This window comes from Papio anubis, chromosome 18 (genome assembly GCF_008728515.1).
Source record: "Papio anubis isolate 15944 chromosome 18, Panubis1.0, whole genome shotgun sequence".
Lineage (NCBI taxonomy): Eukaryota > Metazoa > Chordata > Mammalia > Primates > Cercopithecidae > Papio > Papio anubis.
This window is the reverse complement of record NC_044993.1, coordinates 21,533,446-21,551,685: the sequence shown is the minus strand read 5'-3', so window position 1 is coordinate 21,551,685 and position 18,240 is coordinate 21,533,446. Positions and strand designations below refer to the sequence as shown.

The following is an 18,240-nucleotide window of genomic DNA, read 5'->3' as shown; positions in this document are numbered from 1 at the left end:
GGCACTCACTTTCCCTCTTCTTGCTTTAACCGGGGTCGCTCAGCAGCAGCGAGCGCTGCACCCCTTATCCTCTCCCTGTCTTGTCCGTTCCAGATCCTCCAGGTCAGGGCGTCGCCAGGTGAGGGCTGCGCAGCGCGGATTTCGGGTACTCAGGGCTGGGCGGGGTACACAGCAGCGGCGAGGTGGGTCCCCGGGTGGGCGACTGAGAGCCCGGAGCCAGGCGGTAAGTACCTCGATCTATCGATGCGCTCGGCGCGCAGCGTGGTTCCGGGAGCAGGGGGTTGGGCAAGCGCAGGGCGGTGAGCCCTGACTGGGAGGGACGTATATGGCGGCGAGTCCCTATTGGCAGGCCGTTTGCGGGAGGAGGGCTCTGATTGGCCGGGAGGATGCGGGGGATGCGGGCGGCGGGGTTAAGTGCGTCGCCACCGCCCCCGCCTAGGCGAGAGCCCAGAGAGCTGAACCTGCAGCCTGGACCTGCAGCGACCGTCGTACACCATGGGCCTCCACCTCCGCCCCTACCGTGTGGGGCTGCTCCCGGATGGCCTCCTGTTCCTCTTGCTGCTGCTAATGCTGCTCGCAGACCCAGCGCTCCCGGCCGGACGTCACCCCCCAGTGGTGCTGGGTGAGGCATGGGTCTCGTGGTGGGTCAGTCGGTCGGGCGGGACGGGCCGCGGGCGGGGCTACCTTCTCGGTCTGCATCTGTTCCAGTCACGAAATGGGGGAGCGTATTGGTGTCTGTCTTGTCACTTAGGTGATCTAGATCTGCCGGCCCACCTCCCGCCATGCTGGGCCGGGTGTGGTCAGCTCCCCACCTCCTGCCCTGGTAGAAAATGGGGGTGAGTGGGTGAGTTACCATCTGGTTATTCATAGTTCCACTTGTCTGCATCATTCCCAAGCCTTGCCTCCCCTTACCCCATTTTTTAGCTGGAAAGACAGGTGCTTCAGCCCCACTCCTGAGGGATGGTGGGGGTGTGTAGAGTGGCTCCTGAGTTGACCTCTGCATCGACGTGGGCCTGGCTAGAAGGCTATCACCCTCGACCCTTCCAATGCCACATATAGCAGAAGTCATTACTGAAGGGAACCTCCTTAGGGAAAGGATTGCTCTCCTAGCTGGCCACCAACTCCCACAACTTATCAGATGTGTGGCATTTCCTGAGGGAAAAGGCCTAAGGGAAACTGAAGACGCTGAAGTCGGGGGAAAGGGTTGGGGCAATGGCCACGAACCTGTGTCAGGCAACATGCTTGTATTCTTACCCTGCCACACATGCTTGGACTAGACTATGTCGAGGCTGGGTGACCTCCCCTGCCCACGCCGCTCCTTGATCACAACCCTGGCAATTCTACAGCGGCCACAGTATTTCCTTGTGGGGATGGGCAGGGATGAGACCTCTGTCTAGGGGTCTTGGGTGCCTCATTCAGGTTGTCACTCCCATCCACAGCTGGCGTGTCCGTGGCCAGCCAGGATTCCTGAAAGCAGAGGCATCCGAGGCATGAGTTACAAGTGGAGTCTCGTGCAGCGTGATCTCCGTGCTCTTTCTGCTGAGAGTACTTTAAATGGGTACAATGCAAATCACAGAAGGGTAGAGTTGGCAGGCAGGGTGGTGCCAGGCAGGCCCCACCAGGAGTTCCCAGCCAGGAAATGCTCCAGGGGGATTCTAGGCCCAGGTTCACCATGGGATTTGGGCAGACTTGGCCCTGCCTCCCCAAAGCTTGCAGGATAGCAATAACAATGATCCCCAGAGAGGAAGCCTGTGTGGGGCAAGCACAGAGAATCCACCAACCCAGCAGATGGGTGGGTGTCAAGTAAGGCTTCCTGGAGTATATAGCTGGAGCTAAGGCCAGGAGAGAGTACTGGGCAGGGGGAGAGAGGTGAGCATCTCAGGCTGCCTGGGATCGAGTCAGGGGAGGAGTGGACTGCACAGGCGTTGTGACTGTTTAGGTCATCTGGACTTTATCTTGAGGGCCTCAGGGAGTCTTGGGTGGGCCTGCAGATTTCTGAGTCTGAGGGGCATGGCATTGGGAAACACGTGGTCTGTGGCTGGCACACAGCCATTTTGCCTGGATTAATGCTAACCACACTCATCAATTCAGTCAGTCTGTTTATTCTAGGTCACAGCAGAAGAGCCTCAGACCCCACCCAGAATCACAGAGAAGCAGGAGTCCTAACCTGCCCAGCTTCTCAGGGAGGGAGGCTGCTGGCCTTAGCCCTGGGAGACATCGTGGTGGGCAGTTGGACAAGCAGCTCCTGGGCACAGAGCAGGGATCTGACCTTGACTGTCAGAGGACCAGAATCCTCTAGGGGTGGGTCCTGAAATGGTGGTGGAGGAAAGAGAGGCCGGAGAGATGTGATACAGAAGACCCTGGGCAAGGGGAAGGAAATGGCAAGGCCATTTCCACCTCTTGCAGCCTCAGTCTCCTCATCTGTTAAGTGGAATAGTAAGGCTGTCCCCTCCCAGTGTTACTTGAGGTGAAAGGCATGCAGATGGCTCTTGTCCTAGTTCCAGGCACAGAGGGGCTCAGGAAGTGGCCACTGCTATTTTTAGAGGCCACACAGCCTGACCAGGGCAAGGAGCATCTGAGCAAAGCAGATCTGGTGACTTCCTCTTTTAGCCATTTCCCGTTTGGTAGAGACAGTGACCAGGGTCTTCGCCCTGCCCTGCCCAGTCCACAGGCATGTCATCCAGAGGCTATCGTGATGGGGACTCCCCACCTCTGCACCCATACCATGAGGGGAGGTGAAGGCAGGTGCCACCCCTGCCTCTCATGGCACCCTGAAGACACTGGGATGGTGCCCAGGGAGGGCGTGCCCTATGCAGGGCTGGATTTACAGTCAGTGCCCAGTGAATGTCCAGGAGAGCCCAGTGCTGGTTTTCACTAGATGATTGTGGACCCTAAACGGGGATGTGTTTGGGAAGTGGTGAGAGCATGGCATGTGGGGGCAGGTGAGGCCTGAAAGGTCACTGGGAGTAACGAAACTGTGAAGGGCTTTGAAGCAGTGGGGAGGGATATGGGTGTCACCAGGGCCCCAGAGTTCTGAGTAGACTGAACGGGCTGGCTGGGATGGAGAGAAGTCACCCGAGGGCCTGGACTGTGGTAATAATGGTGCTGGTTCAGGGTGGCTATTTCCAACACGGGCTCCCAGCCATGCCAGGGCCCTCCAGATGATCTGTTCTCTGGCACCTTACTGGACTCTGGCCTTTAGTAAGGCCTGGGCCCTTGGTAGGCTGGCGGGTGCCAGTGTAAGCTTCTCTCAGCTATGTTTCTGTTCATTTCCCTCCCACAAGCCTATCCTGGATACTTTGGTTGAATTTTAGCCAAGTGGCCAAGAGCTCTGTTCTGTTTCCTTCTTCCTCTCTCACGGTGAACAGGACCCTGTCTTCTCTGTAGCCTGGGATAGCTATGGGTGGAAGACTTTGGGTTCAAGCCCCCAGTGTATATATCTTTTTTTTTTTTTTTTTTTTTTTGAGACCGGGTCTTGCTCTGTCGCCCAGGCTGGAGTGCAATGGCACGAGCTCACTGCAACCTCTCCTCTTGGGTTCAAGCAATTCTCCTGTCTCAGCCTCCCGAGTAGCTGGGATTACAGGCATGTGCTACCATGCCAAGGTGATTTTTTGTGTTTTTAGTAGAGATGGGCTTTCACCATGTTGGCCAGGCTGGTCTTTTTTTTTTTTTTTTTTTTTAGAGACGGAGTCTCATTCTGTTGCCAGGCTGGAGTGCAGTGGTGATCTTGGCTCACTGTAACCTCCGACTCCCAGGTTCAAGCGATTCTCCTGCCTCAGCCTCCTGAGTAGCTGGCATTACAGGTGCGCGCCACCACACCCGGCTAATTTTTGTATTTTTAGTAGAGACGGGGTTTCACCGTGTTGGCCAGGATGGTCTCTATCTCCTGACCTTGTGATCCACCCACCTCGGCCTCCCAAAGTGCTGGGATTACAGGCGTGAGCTACTGTGCCCGGCCTGCCAGGCTGGTCTTGAACTCCTGACCACAAATGATCCACTCACCTCCTCACCTCCCAAAGTGCTGGGATTACAGGCATGAGCCACCATACCCCACCTCAAGGGTATATATCTAATGATAGGGCCTTGGCCAAACTTTGGAGGTTCTGGAATGCAAAGGGGTCTCCAAGCCCCTCCTCCCAGACACAGCTCCCATCTGGGTCCATTAACCATAGAAACTATGTGTAAAGGTGTGTCTGTGTTTGCTGGGGATGATTCAGACCAAAATCTCATTTAACAGATATGGAAACAGAGGCCTAGCATGGGGAGTGACTTTACCTTAAACCCCTTTCCAATAATCTGAATGGCCCAGGAGGATGTTCCAGTGAATATCTAGGAGACTTACTTTATCTGGAGTTGGAGACAGTGTTCGGGCCCTTCCCCAAACATGTCAGGCCTCTCCCAAGCCCCCCACAGGCATCTCTGCACTACACAGCAGTAGCAGCTTTTCTGCACAAAAATGGTTCCCTGGCCTTTGAGTCAAGGTCCCTGCTCTGAATTTCCCGCCACTGGCACTGTGCTTTAATTTGAGGTGTGGAACTGCACAGGTCTGCCATAGTATCTGTGGCTCTTCAGGGGGTCTGCTGCAGACATCAAAGTTCTTGGGAGTCTTGAACCTGCCGGGGCAAGGGCTCACACATGTCCTGTGCCCCCTGCAGTCCCTGGTGATTTGGGGAACCAGCTGGAAGCCAAACTGGATAAGCCGACAGTGGTGCACTACCTCTGCTCCAAGAAGACCGAAAGCTACTTCACAATCTGGCTGAACCTGGAACTGCTGCTGCCTGTCATCATTGACTGCTGGATTGACAATATCAGGTGGGGGCTGGGGCACACAGCGGGGGTGCTGCTTACCAACAGGCCTGAGAGGCCTCCAGAGCCTGTTTCTTCTATCCTCATCTCGAGGTCACTGACCTCTCTCCTTCCCCAGGTCCTCGGTCTGGTCTGGTCGGCACCACCTCTGCACTCCTAGGCAGAACTAACTTTCCCTTCCAGCTACCCTTGTTCTTCTACTCTCCAGCCCTGGCCTCTCATGCCTACACACAATTTTTTTTTTCTTTTATTTTGGGACGGAGTCTCGCTGTGTCACTCAGGCTGGTGCCTTCTTGGCTCACTGCAACCTCCACCTCCCAGGTTCAAGCAACTCTTGTGCCTCAGCCTCCCAAGTAGCTAGGACTATAGGCGCCCACCACCATGCCTGGCTAATTTTTTTTTTTTTTTTTTTTTTTTTTTTTTTCTGAGACGGAGTCTCGCTGTGTCTCCCAGGCTGGAGTGCAGTGGCGTGATCTCGGCTCACTGCAAGCTCCGCCTCCCGGGTTCACGCCATTCTCCTGCCTCAGCCTCCCAAGTAGCTGAGACTACAGGCGCCCGCCACCACGCCCGGCTAGTTTTTTATATTTTTAGTAGAGACGGGGTTTCACCATGTTAGCCAGGATAGTCTCGATCTCCTGACCTCGTGATCCACCCGCCTCGGCCTCCCGAAGTGCTGGGATTACAGGCTTGAGCCACCGCGCCCGGCCAATTTTTTTGTATTTTTAGTGGAGATGGTGTTTCACCATGTTGGCCATGCTGGTCTCGAACTCCTGAGCTCAAGTGGTCTGCCCACCTTGGCCTCCCAAAGTGCTGGGATTACAGGCATGAGCTACTGCGCCTGCCTACACAAAATTTCTGTGCCCCAGCCGCTATTCAGAGCCTTGGCATGGCCCCCACCCCTTTCCTTGTCTGTGACTTGGCCTCCCCTATGTCTCCAGCTGCTTGTTCTTCTTGGGACACGCCATGTCTTTGCACCCGCTGTTCTTTTGGCCTGGAATCTATTTCTATACCCTTTGCCTGATAAATGTGCTTCCATTCACCCTTTAAAACATGACCCTAGGCCAGGCACTGTGGCTCTCCTATAATCCCATCACTTTGGGAGGCTGAGGCAAGCAGATCACCTGAGCTCACGAGTTGAAGACCAGCCTGGGCAACATGGTAAAACCCCATCTCTTCCAAAATTACAAAAAGATTAGCTGGGCATGCACCTGTAGTCCCAGCTACTTAGGGGGCTGAGGCAGGAGAATTGCTTGAGCCAGAGAGGCAGAGGTTGCAGTGAGCAGAGATCACACTACTGTACTCCAGCCTGGGCGGCAGAGCAAGACCCTGTCTCAAAACAACAACAACAACAACAAATCAACCTGACCCTGGTCCCTTTGTGATGGCTCCCTTTTGACTCCCCAGAGAGGTTCGCCTCTCCTCCTCCCAGGCCCCGTGCTTGTTTCCTGTAAATGTCATCACGTGCCCAAATTTGTCTCCAGGCATATTTCCCCAAATTACACAGGCACTACACATTTTATATACTTACTTTCGTTTAGTCTTACAGCAACCCCATTTTGAAATAGGTGGTGGTTTTTTTGTTTTGTTTTTTTTTTCACCAGTGTTACTTGCCAACAGGTGGTTTTTAAACCTGCTTTACAGCTGGGAAATCTGGAAGCTCAACGAGGTTACAGTGATTACCTGTGCTCACTCAGCTAATAAGTGGTAGAATCAGAATTCAAACCCAGAATGTGTGGCTCTGAGCTGAGGTTCCCTCCCAGGCTGAGCTCCGTGAAGGGAGGGAGTCTCTGTTTTATCTTTATAGCAGTAGAACCAGAAACACAGTTGGTGCGCGATACATGTTTGAGCTGAATGGAGTCTCCCAAATTAAAAGTTTTCCTGGTCGGGTGCGGTGGCTCATGCCTGTAATCCCAGCACTTTGGGAGGCTGAGGTGGGCAGATCATGAGGTCAGGAGTTCGAGACCAACCTGGCCAACACAGTGAAACCCTGTCTCTACTAAAAATACAAAAATTAAGACTGGGCGTAGTGGTTCACGCCTGTAATCCCAGCTACTCAAGAGGCTGAGGCAGAATCGCTTGAACCTGGGAGGTGAAGGTTGCAGTGAACTGAGATTGTGCCATTACACTCCAGCCCAGGGGACAGTACAAGACTCTGTCTCAAAAAAAAAAAAAAAGAAAATACAAAAATTAGCTGGGCGTGGTGGTACACACCTGTAATCCCAGCTACTCGGGAGGCTGAGACAGGAGAATCACTTGAACTTGGGAGGCAGAGGTTGCAGTGAGCAGAGATCGGGCCACTGCATTCTAGCCTGGGTGACAGAATGAGACTGTCTCAAAAAAAAAAAAAAAAAAAATTTTTCCCAGAGACTTTCTAGCTGCTCCTCCAGGCGCCCTGGCCTGCCGGCTCTTTGTGATGCCCGTTTTGTTGACTCCTTCCTCCTCTGTGTGTTGTGTGACCGGGGTTATTTCTGGGCTGTTGATGTGCATTTCTATTTTTATACTGGGGACACGGCCTCAGGTGTTGCCAGTTGGAGTGCCAGCTGATACCAAGAGGGGCATGTCTGCCTTCACTGCTTCTCTGACCTGTTTAGATTTTCACCCAGACAGAACTGCTTTGGCTTTCCAGAACAGTTTTCTGCATTTTGCTGTTTGATAATTTTTTATTTTTAGTAGCAACAAGCTACTTTGCTGTGTGGCCATTGGGATAATCTACAAATTCCTCTGGAGAGCATGGGCCTCTAGGACCTGTTATCTGGGTCAGTTGTGGGGATCCTGTCAGCTTTCTGTGGCTGATATCTAAGGGGACAAGTGGGACTCAGAACCACCAGAAACTCCAGGTTCCTGTGTTTTGGGGGGCACATTTACCTCTTCAGTGTGAGGTGAGGCCAGAGCAAGGTTCCCGGCCTAGCACAAAGGCATAAGGCTTTTCTTCTGGTATAAGGTGTCCGTCTGCCCCTCGCCCTGTTCCCATCATTTATTCAGGCCTTGACAACCCTCTTCCCACAGGATATGGTGCCATAGCCGTGTACTTAGGCCTGAGGCGGGGTCTGTCCTGTCTGGTTCTGTTTGGCACTGCAGCTACAGAAACCATGAGATAATGTGTGTGGTGTTAGAAGTTGCTGAGTCTGCGGTAATTTACTGCACAGTTCCAGAAAACTAACAGGCCGGGTGCAGTGGCTCATGCCTGTAATCCTAGTACTTTGGGAGGCTGAGGCAGGAGGATCACTTGAGCCCAGGAGTTTGAGACCAGCATGAGCAGCATAGTGTGGCCCTATCCCTACAAAATAAATAAACAAATAAATAAATAAATAAATAAGCCAGGCACGGTGGTGCCTGCCTAGCTATTCAGGAGGATGAGGTAAGAGGATCACTTGAGCCCAGGAGGTTATAGCTACAGTGAACTATGATGCCCTCACTGCACTGCAACCTGGACAGAGTGAGACCCTGTCTCAAAAAAGAAGAAGAAAGAAAACTAAGAAAGGGCTGTTAGGGATCTCAAGTCAGTAGCTGGTGGTCCATGTCCTATGTCATGGCGCTTAGGAATTTGCTGGGCAAGCCCTGGGCCTTGTGGTTGCAGTCTGACAGGAGATACAGCCCTGGGGTGCCAGGGGGTCATAGGAGCGTGGTTCATTCCCTTCCTCCATGGAGGGTGTGTTTGGAGGTTGACTGGCTGCTGTGTCCAATGCCCAGAGGAAGTGGGACCCAATTATACCTACCTGGGGCCACACAAGGCCTTCCTCCTGTCTCTCCCCACCAGCTCCCATCATTTCTCTGGGCCTTGCCCATTCTGTCTGCCTACCCACCCACATAGCAGCCCTGAAGCATGGTGCCTTTCTAGGGTTTTTTTTTGTTTTTTTTTTTGAGATGGAGGTTCGCTCTTATTGCCCAGGCTGGAGTGCAGTGGCACGATCTCGGCTCACTGCACCTCTGCCTCCCAGGCTCAAGCAATTCCCCTGCCTCAGCCTCCCGAGTAACTGGGATGACAGGTTCACGTCACCATACCTGGTTAATTTTTGTGTTTTTAATAGAGATGGGGTTTCACCATGTTGGCCAGGCTGGTCTTGAACTCCTGACCTCAAGTGATCTACCTGCCTCGGCCTCCCAAAATGCCGAGATTATAGGCGTGAGCCACTGCACCTGGCCTAGTGGTTTTTTTGTTTTTGTTTTTGTTTTTATGAGACAGGGTCTTACTTTCCTGCCCAGACTGGTGTGTAGTGGCATGATCATGGCTCACTACAGCCTCAATATCCCAGGTGCAAGTCATCCTCCTGCCTCAGCCTTCCAAGTAGCTGGGACCACAGGCCTGCACCACCATGCCTGGCTAATTTTTTATTTTTAGTAGCAACAAGGCCTCACTATATTGCCCAGGCTGGCCTTGAACTCCTGGCCTCAAGCATTCCTCCCACCTTGGCCTTGCAAAGTGTTGGAACTACAGGTGTCAGCCACTGCACCCGGCCCTTGTCTGGTTCTGTTGTGTACTGCACTCACCATCTCCTTTGCCTGGGATATGTTGGGTGGCAGGAGCTGGATGCAAGGAGATGGAGCGATGGGAAGCTGAAAGAGGGTGGACTGCCTCTTGGGGTCCAGTGTGAAGTTCACAGCAGAACCAGGACTGCTGCCTCCTTCTCCCAACCAGGTCCAAGACCCTCATTCTAGGGTAGGGTCACGGGGGAGAGGGGAACGTTGCTTTGACAGGGGTCCTGGGGTCAGTGTTTGGAGTAAGTTGGTGTTGGTGAGGTTCTTGTTTGAATGTAATTACTCTGATCTGTGCTTTTTTTTTTTTTTTTTTTTGAGACGGAGTCTTGCTCTGTCGCCCAGGCTCGAGTGCAATGGCGTGATCTTGGCTCACTGCAACCTCTGCCTCCTGGGTTCAAGCGATTCTCCTGCCTCAGCCTCCTGAGCAGCTGGGATTACAGTAGCCTGCCACCACACCTGGCTAATTTTGTATCTTTAGTAGAGATGGGGTTTCGCCATGTTGGTCAGGCTGGTCTCAAACTCCTGACCTCAGGTGACCTGCCAGCCTCAGCCTCCCAAAGTGCTGGGATTAACAGACCTGAGCCACTGCATCCGGACAATTTTTGTATTTTTAGTAGAGACGGGGTTTCACCACATTGGCCAGGCTGGTTTCAAACTCCTGACCTCAGGTGATCTGCCCGCCTCAGCCTCCCAAAGTGCTGGGATTATAGGACATCTGTGCTTTATCAACCTGCTTTGTTACTGTTTGGTCTCTCCTATCCATCTGACTAAACCTGGGCATGGGAAGGGAGTATGACTCAGGACATGATGCACTGTTGGGACACACCAAGCTCCGTGTCCCCTCTGGGTCACTGGCTCGATATCCTCTCACAACAGGCTGGTTTACAACAAAACATCCAGGGCCACCCAGTTTCCTGATGGTGTGGATGTACGTGTCCCTGGCTTTGGGAAGACCTTCTCACTGGAGTTCCTGGACCCCAGCAAAAGCAGCGTGGGTATGTAGCCCTCACTCAAGGCCTCCGGGAGCTGGGATGGGGGTTCTGCTGGACTCGAGCTGGAGCTGGAGGAACTCTGCTGGTTTGTACAGACAGCCTGATCAGCGTCTGCTGGTTTGTACAGACAGTCTCTGATCAGCGTCGGCACAGAGCCCTGTAGCATTCTTCCAGGGACCTGCCGACTCTCACAGTCTCCATGCTGGGCATAGTGTAGGTGGCCGGCACTAGCTATATCTTTTCTTATCCTCTGTATTTCTGTCTACAGGTTCCTATTTCCACACCATGGTGGAGAGCCTTGTGGGCTGGGGCTACACACGGGGTGAGGATGTCCGAGGGGCTCCCTATGACTGGCGCCGAGCCCCAAGTAAGCAGGCACTCTCGTTCCCTCCCTGAAGTCTCGGGAGGTAGGGGCGAGGTGATCATGGGCACCACAGGTCTTGGGCTCTCCCCTTGTCCTTGGCTGTCCCCTGTCCCTGGGCCTCTGGCATCCAGTCTAGTGGTCACAGCCACCACCCTTGGTCAGTCTTATCCTGTCCTCCATTTCCCACCCTGGGACCTCTGGGCCTCTGAGCCCTGGGGAGAAATATAAGGCTTCCTCCCTTCCTGGAAGGCAGGGGGACCCAGACCACTCCGTTTGAATGTGAGCACCCTCCCCTCCCCTCTCATCTTGTGTCTGGCCTGAGAAAAGCTCAGTGGTTCGGGCTCCAGGACCCTTCCCGCCTGACCCCTGCCTGGCTCTGGCCTGCAGATGAAAACGGGCCTTACTTCCTGGCCCTCCGCGAGATGATCGAGGAGATGTACCAGCTGTATGGGGGCCCCGTGGTGCTGGTTGCCCACAGTATGGGCAACATGTACACGCTCTACTTTCTGCAGCGGCAGCCGCAGGCCTGGAAGGACAAGTATATCCGGGCCTTCCTGTCACTGGGTGCGCCCTGGGGGGGCGTGGCCAAGACCCTGCGCGTCCTGGCTTCAGGTAAGACCCTGCCTGGCCCAGTGTGGGGGGCTGTTGCCAGGAATTCTGCCCTCTCTTCCCTTCCAAAGTGTCCTCCTAGGCCAGCATGCCTCATGTCTGTCCCACGGTGTGTGGGGTCTATGCAAATCTACCCTTAAAAGTCCAAGGAAGAAAGAGGCTGACAAATCTAGTTTCTCAGAGAAAAACATTTAATAGGGACATACAAGTAGAAGCCACATCTGTGTCTCAGGTGGTGGCTAGACAAGATGGTGGATCCCCACACTATTAGCCCCCAGACCCAGAGCTTATATTCTATAGGGAAAGGGCGACTCTGATGCGATGTGTTGAACATTGAAGGATGATAACACAGAGGCTGTGTGAGATTTATGGTAAATATATGCACAAGGAACAGTAGATAAAGTGGAAATCTCAGTGGCCTTCCTGGATCTGGGGTTAATCAGAAGCCAACACGGTGGATTAGTATCCAAGATGGAGTTGCTTTGGTTTCCACAATGACTCCTCTCTTGGGTCAACGCTCTTTTTTTTGTGTTTTTTTTTTTTTTTTTTGAGACAGAGTCTGGCTCTGTCACCCAGGCTGGAGTGCAGTGGCGTAATCTTGGCTCACTGCAACCTCTGCCTCCTGGGTTCAAGCTATTCTCCTGCCTCAGCCTCCCGAGTAGCTGGGATTACAGGTGCCCACCACGACACCTGGCTAAATTTTGTATTTTAGTAGAGACGGGGTTTCATCATGTTAACCAGGCTGGGCTTGAATTCCTGACCTCAGGTGATCCGCCCGCCTCGGCCTCCCGAAGTGCTGGGATTACAAGTGTGAGCTGCCGTGCCCGGCCAGCACTCTTTTTCCTTCAGAGTGGCGTTCTTTTTTTTCTTCTTTTTTTCTGAGATGGCTGCCTCGCCTGCCTGTCCAGGCTGGGAGTGCAGTGGCCAGGATCCTCAGCTCACTGCAAAGCCCCATCTGTGGTTTATGCCACCTGCCTCAGCCTCCCGAGTTGACTACAGGCTGCCTCACACCCCGGCCTTTGGCTGGGTTTTTTTATTTTTTGTGAGACGGGTTTCACCCAGCCATAGGTGGTCTCTCGACCTCCTGACCTCAGATTCACTTCCATCTCTGCCTCCCTGCTGGGATTACAGGCTTGACTTCACTGCACCAGCCACTTTTGGTCCCACCCCAGGCTTGGAGGCAGCTTGATGGTACAGCTACTGGCCTCACTGCGAACCTTCACTTGTTCATGGTCCTCTGGCCTCAGCTCTGAATTAGCTGTAACTTCACAGGCACAAAACCATCTGATACTCTGTACTTTGCTATCAAGGTTTTACCCATGTTGCCCAGGCTGGTCTTGAATTCTGAGCTCCAGGACCTGCCCACCTCAGCCTCCCAAAGTATGGGACACAGGTGCATGAACCACTGAGTAGCTGGGACTACAGGCTCACCACCTCAGCCTCTGTTTTTGTATTTTTAGTAGAGACGGAGTTTCACCAGCAGCTAGGCCAGGATGGTCTCGACCTCCTGGACTCGCGGATCCGCCCGTCTCAGCCTCCCAAAGTGCTGGGATTACAGACTTGAGCCACCGTGCCCGGCTTTTTTTTTTTTTTTTTTTTTTTGAGACAAGGTCCTGCTTTGTTGCCCAGGCTGGAGTACAGTGGCATGATCTCGGTTCACTGCAACCTCTGTCTTTTGGGTTCAAGCAGTTCTCCTGCCTCAGCCTCCCGAGTAGCTGGGATCACAGGTGCTCACCACCACACCCAGCTAATTTTTGTATTTTAAGTAGATATGGGGTTTCGCTATGTTGGCCAGGCTAGTCTCAAACTCCTGACCTCAGGTGATCCACTCACCTTGGCCTCCCAAAGTGCTGGGATTACAGGCGTGAGCCTCTGTGCCTGGCTGTCCCTCCCTCTTACCCCCATCCTTGCTTCTTCATCCCCACCTTCACCCCAGAGGAGGAAGGCTAGAGCATTTTATTTTATTTTATTTTATTTTTTTGAGGCAGGGTCTTTCTCACTCTGCCACTCAGGCTAGAGTGCAGTAGCGTGATCTTGGTTCATGCAACCCCCATTTTCCAGGTTCAAGTGATTCTCCTGCCTCAGCCTCCCGGGGAGCTGGGACTACAGGCGTGTACCACCACACCTGGCTAATTTTTGTATTTTTAATAGAGACTGGGTTTTGCTATGTTCGCTAGGCTGGTCTCCAACTCCTGACCTCAAGTCAGGAGGATCTGCCTGCCTCAGCCTCCCAAAGTGCTGGGATTACAAGCATGAACCACCACAGCCAGCCAGATTTTTTTGTATTTTTAGTAGAGATGGGGTTTCACCATTTTGGTCAGGCTGGTCTTGAACTCCTGACCTCAAATGATCTGCCCACCTTGGCCTCCCAAAGTTCTGGGATTACAAGGATGAGCCCCTGCACCTGGCCTCTAGACTACAGTTTTTAATTTATGAGTTCACCTCCATCTGTGGGCGGCAAGGAGCCTCTGTAGGCAACACAGGGAGGAAGCAGGTGCAGATCTGGCTGCACCTGCTTGCCTGGCAGTTGGGAAAGCCACCCCTTTTCTGGTTCCTCCCCCATCTTTTCATGACTGTTGCAGCTCACCAGCTGCAGCTAGAGTTTCCTCCCTCTGCTAGGACTTGAGGGAGGCTTATGGACCCTCGCTTTGGGAGCTATGAGCCAGGGCTGTGCCAAGCATCTCATTAGCTCAAGTCCCTGCCACTGCTTGACCTGCTTGGTCTACTGGCATTGTGATTGGGTCAGGCCCAGTGACTCTGAATTGGCTGGAAGACACTCAGCTTTAGTGAGGACTCATTAGAGCCACTCCTTTTGTCTAGCCTGGGCCTGGAGGGACGGATGTGGGCATACCCTGAGTTTAGACAGGTAACCCTGGCCCCTTTTAGAGTTTCTCTGTGAGTCCCCTTAGAGCTTTGCTTCAAAGGCTGGGAAGCTGTTCTGTCCCGCCTTGGCAGTCCAGGACTGGGGTTGGGGGTGCAGGGAGGTGTCCGTGCACCCCTCGGGGCTTTCCTTGCCTTAGGGGTCCCCCAGCCAGGCCACAGCAGGCAGAGCTGAGGCCCTACAGTCAGTCCGAGAGGCCTCCCTGCTTTCAGATACAGGGTGGGGTGATGGGCGACCATGGATCCTGAACAGTCCAGAGGCCCCTGTTTCCAAGTTGCAGCTTTTACTTCCCGGAGGCCTCCCTGGCTGCCGGGTGTTTGTGTTGTTCCCATTCCTGTGTACAGGGGCTCCGCCTCCATCTGCAGCCTCCCCTCCTGCCCTGTCTCCAGCATGCCTGGCTGCCCAGGTCAGCGCACAGGCAAGTGGGCAGAATGAGGCCACTGCTGGCTGAACACTGGTCTGAGCTTAGGAAAAGAAAAACTGGTACACAGTTCAGTGTCATAAAAGGGAAAGCAGAACATGTCATCTCTGGGCTGCCAACCTGCTGACTCACTAGACTAGGTCAGTGCCCACAGACTGATCAGCACTCGGAGGATGGCAGAGTTTACAGACAAGGAAGCATCATAAATCACACTGTGGGTATGTGTCGCCTCACTCCCTGGTGAGGAAAGCAAAAGAAACAAAACATATCTTGGATGTGTGGTTCCCAGATGTAGCAAAAATAAAGAGAAACAGAGCCAAGGCAAGCAGCCTGGGCAACATAGCAAGACCCCATCTGTATAAAAAGTGGAAACATTTTTAGCTGGGCATGGTGGGATGTGAGTGTAGTTCCAGCTACTCAGGAGGCTGACACAGGAGGATCGCTTGAACCCAGGAGGTGGAGGTTGCAGTGAGCCAAGATTGCACCACTGCACTCCCGCCTGGGTGACAGAATGATATCCTACCTCAAAAAAAAAAAAAAAGGTAAAATTTGCCAGGCATGAGGCGTGGTGGCGCATACCTGTAGTCCCAGCTACTCGGAAGACTGAGGCGGGAGGATTGGTTGAGCCTGAGAGGTTGAGGCTGCCGTGAGCCGTTATCATGCCACTATACTCCAGCCTGGGCAACAGAGTGAGACCCTGTCTCAAAAAGAAAAAAAAAAAAAAAAGCCAAGGCAGGGAAGGGAGTCACAGTGATTACAATGATAATAAGAGGGTAGAGATGTGGGACTGTGGACTGGGCCCCTGGCAGGGGCCTGGTGGTGAACATGCTGCCCAACCAGCTGGCATTCCTAAGCACAGACTGACCAGAGCCTTCTCCCTGCAGGAGACAACAACCGGATCCCAGTCATCGGGCCCCTGAAGATCCGGGAGCAGCAGCGGTCAGCTGTCTCCACCAGCTGGCTGCTGCCCTACAGCTACACGTGGTCATCTGAGAAGGTGTTCGTGCAGACGCCCACGACCAACTACACACTGCGGGACTACCGCAGGTTCTTCCAGGACATCGGCTTTGAAGACGGCTGGCTCATGCGGCAGGACACAGAAGGGCTGGTGGAAGCCACAATGCCACCTGGCGTGCAGCTGCACTGCCTCTATGGCACTGGTGTCCCCACACCAGACTCCTTCTACTATGAGAGCTTCCCTGACCGTGACCCTAAAATCTGCTTTGGTGACGGCGATGGTACTGTGAACTTGAAGAGTGCCCTGCAGTGCCAGGCCTGGCAGAGCCTCCAGGAGCACCAAGTGTTGCTACAGGAGCTGCCAGGCAGCGAGCACATTGAGATGCTGGCCAACGCCACCACCCTGGCCTATCTGAAACGTGTGCTCCTTGGGCCCTGACTCCTGTGCCAGGCAGGGCTGGATGGCTCAGCTGTGGACCTGCTCTTGGCCTCTGGTGCTGTCATGGCCCATGAGTTTCACAGAGTTTGTGACTGACTATTCAAGGCCCTGAGTCTTGGACTGTGAAGCATCTGCCGTGGGGAAGTGCTGTTTGTTATCCTTTCTCTGTGGCAGTGAAGAAGGAAGAAATGAGAGTCTGGACTCAGGGACACTGGATGGCAAGAATGCTGCTGATGGTGGAATTGCTGTGACCTCAGGACTGGCTCCACAGGGTGGGCTGGCTGGGCCCTGGTCCCAATCCCTACCTGGGGCCGTGTGTCCCCCTACTCCTATGGGCTTTTCATACTTGCCTACTGGGCCCTGGCCCCGCTGCCTTCCTATGAGGGATGTTACTGTGCTGTGGTCCTGTACCCAGAGGTCCCAGGGATGGGCTCCTGGCCCCTCGGGTGACCCTTCCCACACACCAGCCACAGGTAGGCCTGCCACTGGCCATGGGTAGCTAGAGCTGCTGGCTTCCCTGTGGCTTAGCTGGTGGCCAGCCTCACTGGCTTCCTGGGTGAGCCCAGTAGCCCCTGCAGGCAGGGGCAGTTTGTTGCATTCTTCATGGTTCCCAGGCCCTGGGACATTTCACTCTACTCCTACCTCCCTTACCGCCAGGAGCAGTCAAGCTCTGGATTGGGCAGCAGATGTGCCCCCAGTCCTGAAGGCTGTGTCCCAGGAGCTCTGATTTCCTCAGATGTGCTGTTGGCCCCAGGACTGAAGCTGCCTCCCTTCACCCTGGGACTGTGGTTCCAAGGATGAGAGCAGGGGTTGGAGCCACGGCCTTCTAGGGACCTGTGGAGAAAGGGAATCCAAGGAAGCAGCCAAGGCTGCTCGCAGCTTCCCTGAGTTGTACCTCTTGCTAACCCCACCACCACACTGCCACCCTGCCCTAGGGTCTCACTAGTACCCAAGTGGGTCAGCACGGGGCTGAATGGGACCCTGAGAGAGCCAGGGGTCCCCTGAGGCCCCCCTAGGGGCTTTCTGTCTGCCCCAGGGTGCTCCATGGGTCTCCCTGTGGTAGCAGGCATGGAGAGTCAGAGCTGCCTTCATGGCAGTAGGCTTTAAGTGGGTGACTGGCCACAGGCTGAGAAAAGGGTACAGCCTCTAGGTGGGGTTCCCAAAGCTGCCTTCAGGCTGGACTGAGCTGCTCTCCCACAGGATTTCTGTGCAGCTGGATTTTCTCTGTTGCATACATGCCTGGCATCTGTCTCCCTTTGTTCCTGAGTGGTGGGCCCCACATGGGGCTCTGAGCAGGCTGAATCTGGATTCCGGCAATAAAAGTACTCTGGATGCTGTAAGGTGCCCTGGCCTACGCTCTGCTCTGAGCATGAGGGGAGGGAGGTGATGGAGGTACAAGGTGGCTGGAGAGGCAGGAAATTAGGGGCTGGGCCTTTACAGGAGCCTTGACAGGTTCTGTCAGCATCAAAGCATGGTTCCTGTGCCCTTCTGTGGACTTCATCCTCCTGCCTTCTCTCCTGGAATCCAGTTCCCCTCCTGGGACTAAGAACCAGAACCTGAAACATTCCTGTGGAAATGGGGTCCTGTCCTCCCCCTGCTTCTGCCTGGTCTGCAGGCCCCACATGCCACCTAGGAGCTGGGAGCAAGGACAGTCCTGCAGTCACCTGACTAGACCCTCCTTCCCAGCCTCTGTCTTCCCTCAGCTTGCAAGTGTCAGCATCCTTTGAACCTAGAGTTCTTTTTAGGATGCCACCCTTCTTTGCATCTTCAGCTCATCAGCCTGCCATCTGTACCCCTGGGGAGGTACAGACAAGAGAGATCAAGGGAGGAAAAGAGACTACTGGGCTGAGACTAGTATGGACAAAGACTGAAATAGAGACAGAGACAGGGAAACATGGATAGAGGATAGGGTCCTGGCCTGAATTTTGTAGTCCAGAGCCCAGCCAGTACCCAGTTCTGTCTTCACCCAGCCCCACCAGCTGGGGCGCCAGGCTTTGATACACCAGAGGCCACAAGAGGGCGCTCTGAACCCTCTCACCGAACCACCTGTTAGCTAACCCTGGAAGGACAGGGTGACCCAGAGTGGGGGTAAAAATGCCTGGGGTAAAAATACTCGGGTCCAGCTGCAGCTCTGGCCTCAGTAAAAGGATGACAACATGAAAGGGAGCTTCACCCCAGGCCCTGCCCAACCTCACTCCCTGCTTGGCCCTGACACCCCCCTACTCATGGCACCCCACTCACCCCTGACCCATTTTAGCTTCACTGTCACCCTCAGTTTCATAGCTGCAGAGAGAG

General features: G+C 54.1%; 1 protein-coding gene across 3 annotated transcripts; it reads left to right on the top strand.

Annotated features, from left to right (window-relative positions):
- Positions 1–359: 359 nt before the first annotated feature.
- Positions 360–17,289, top strand: PLA2G15 (phospholipase A2 group XV). 3 transcript variants are annotated; one of them, XM_031657894.1, is made up of 6 exons: positions 360–622; positions 4,656–4,812; positions 10,159–10,277; positions 10,543–10,641; positions 11,151–11,250; positions 15,434–17,289. In XM_031657894.1, exons 1-6 carry the CDS (start codon positions 496–498, stop codon positions 15,540–15,542), a joined length of 711 nt encoding a protein of 236 aa, XP_031513754.1. In that variant the 5' UTR covers positions 360–495; the 3' UTR covers positions 15,543–17,289. The 3 variants fall into 3 exon arrangements, with proteins under 3 accessions (XP_031513754.1, XP_003917135.1, XP_009195003.1); XM_003917086.3 differs by having other exon boundaries at positions 366–622; positions 11,026–11,250; XM_009196739.2 differs by lacking the exon at positions 11,151–11,250 and having other exon boundaries at positions 367–622.
- Positions 17,290–18,240: the final 951 nt, after the last annotated feature.

Coding starts and splice junctions, on each gene's coding strand:
- PLA2G15 (XM_003917086.3), top strand. CDS start 496: ATGGGCCTCCACCTCCGCCCCTACCGTGTGGGGCTGCTCCCGGATGGC. Junction 623..4,655: donor TCACCCCCCAGTGGTGCTGG/GTGAGGCATGGG, acceptor TGCCCCCTGCAG/TCCCTGGTGATTTGGGGAAC. Junction 10,642..11,025: donor TGACTGGCGCCGAGCCCCAA/GTAAGCAGGCAC, acceptor TCTGGCCTGCAG/ATGAAAACGGGCCTTACTTC.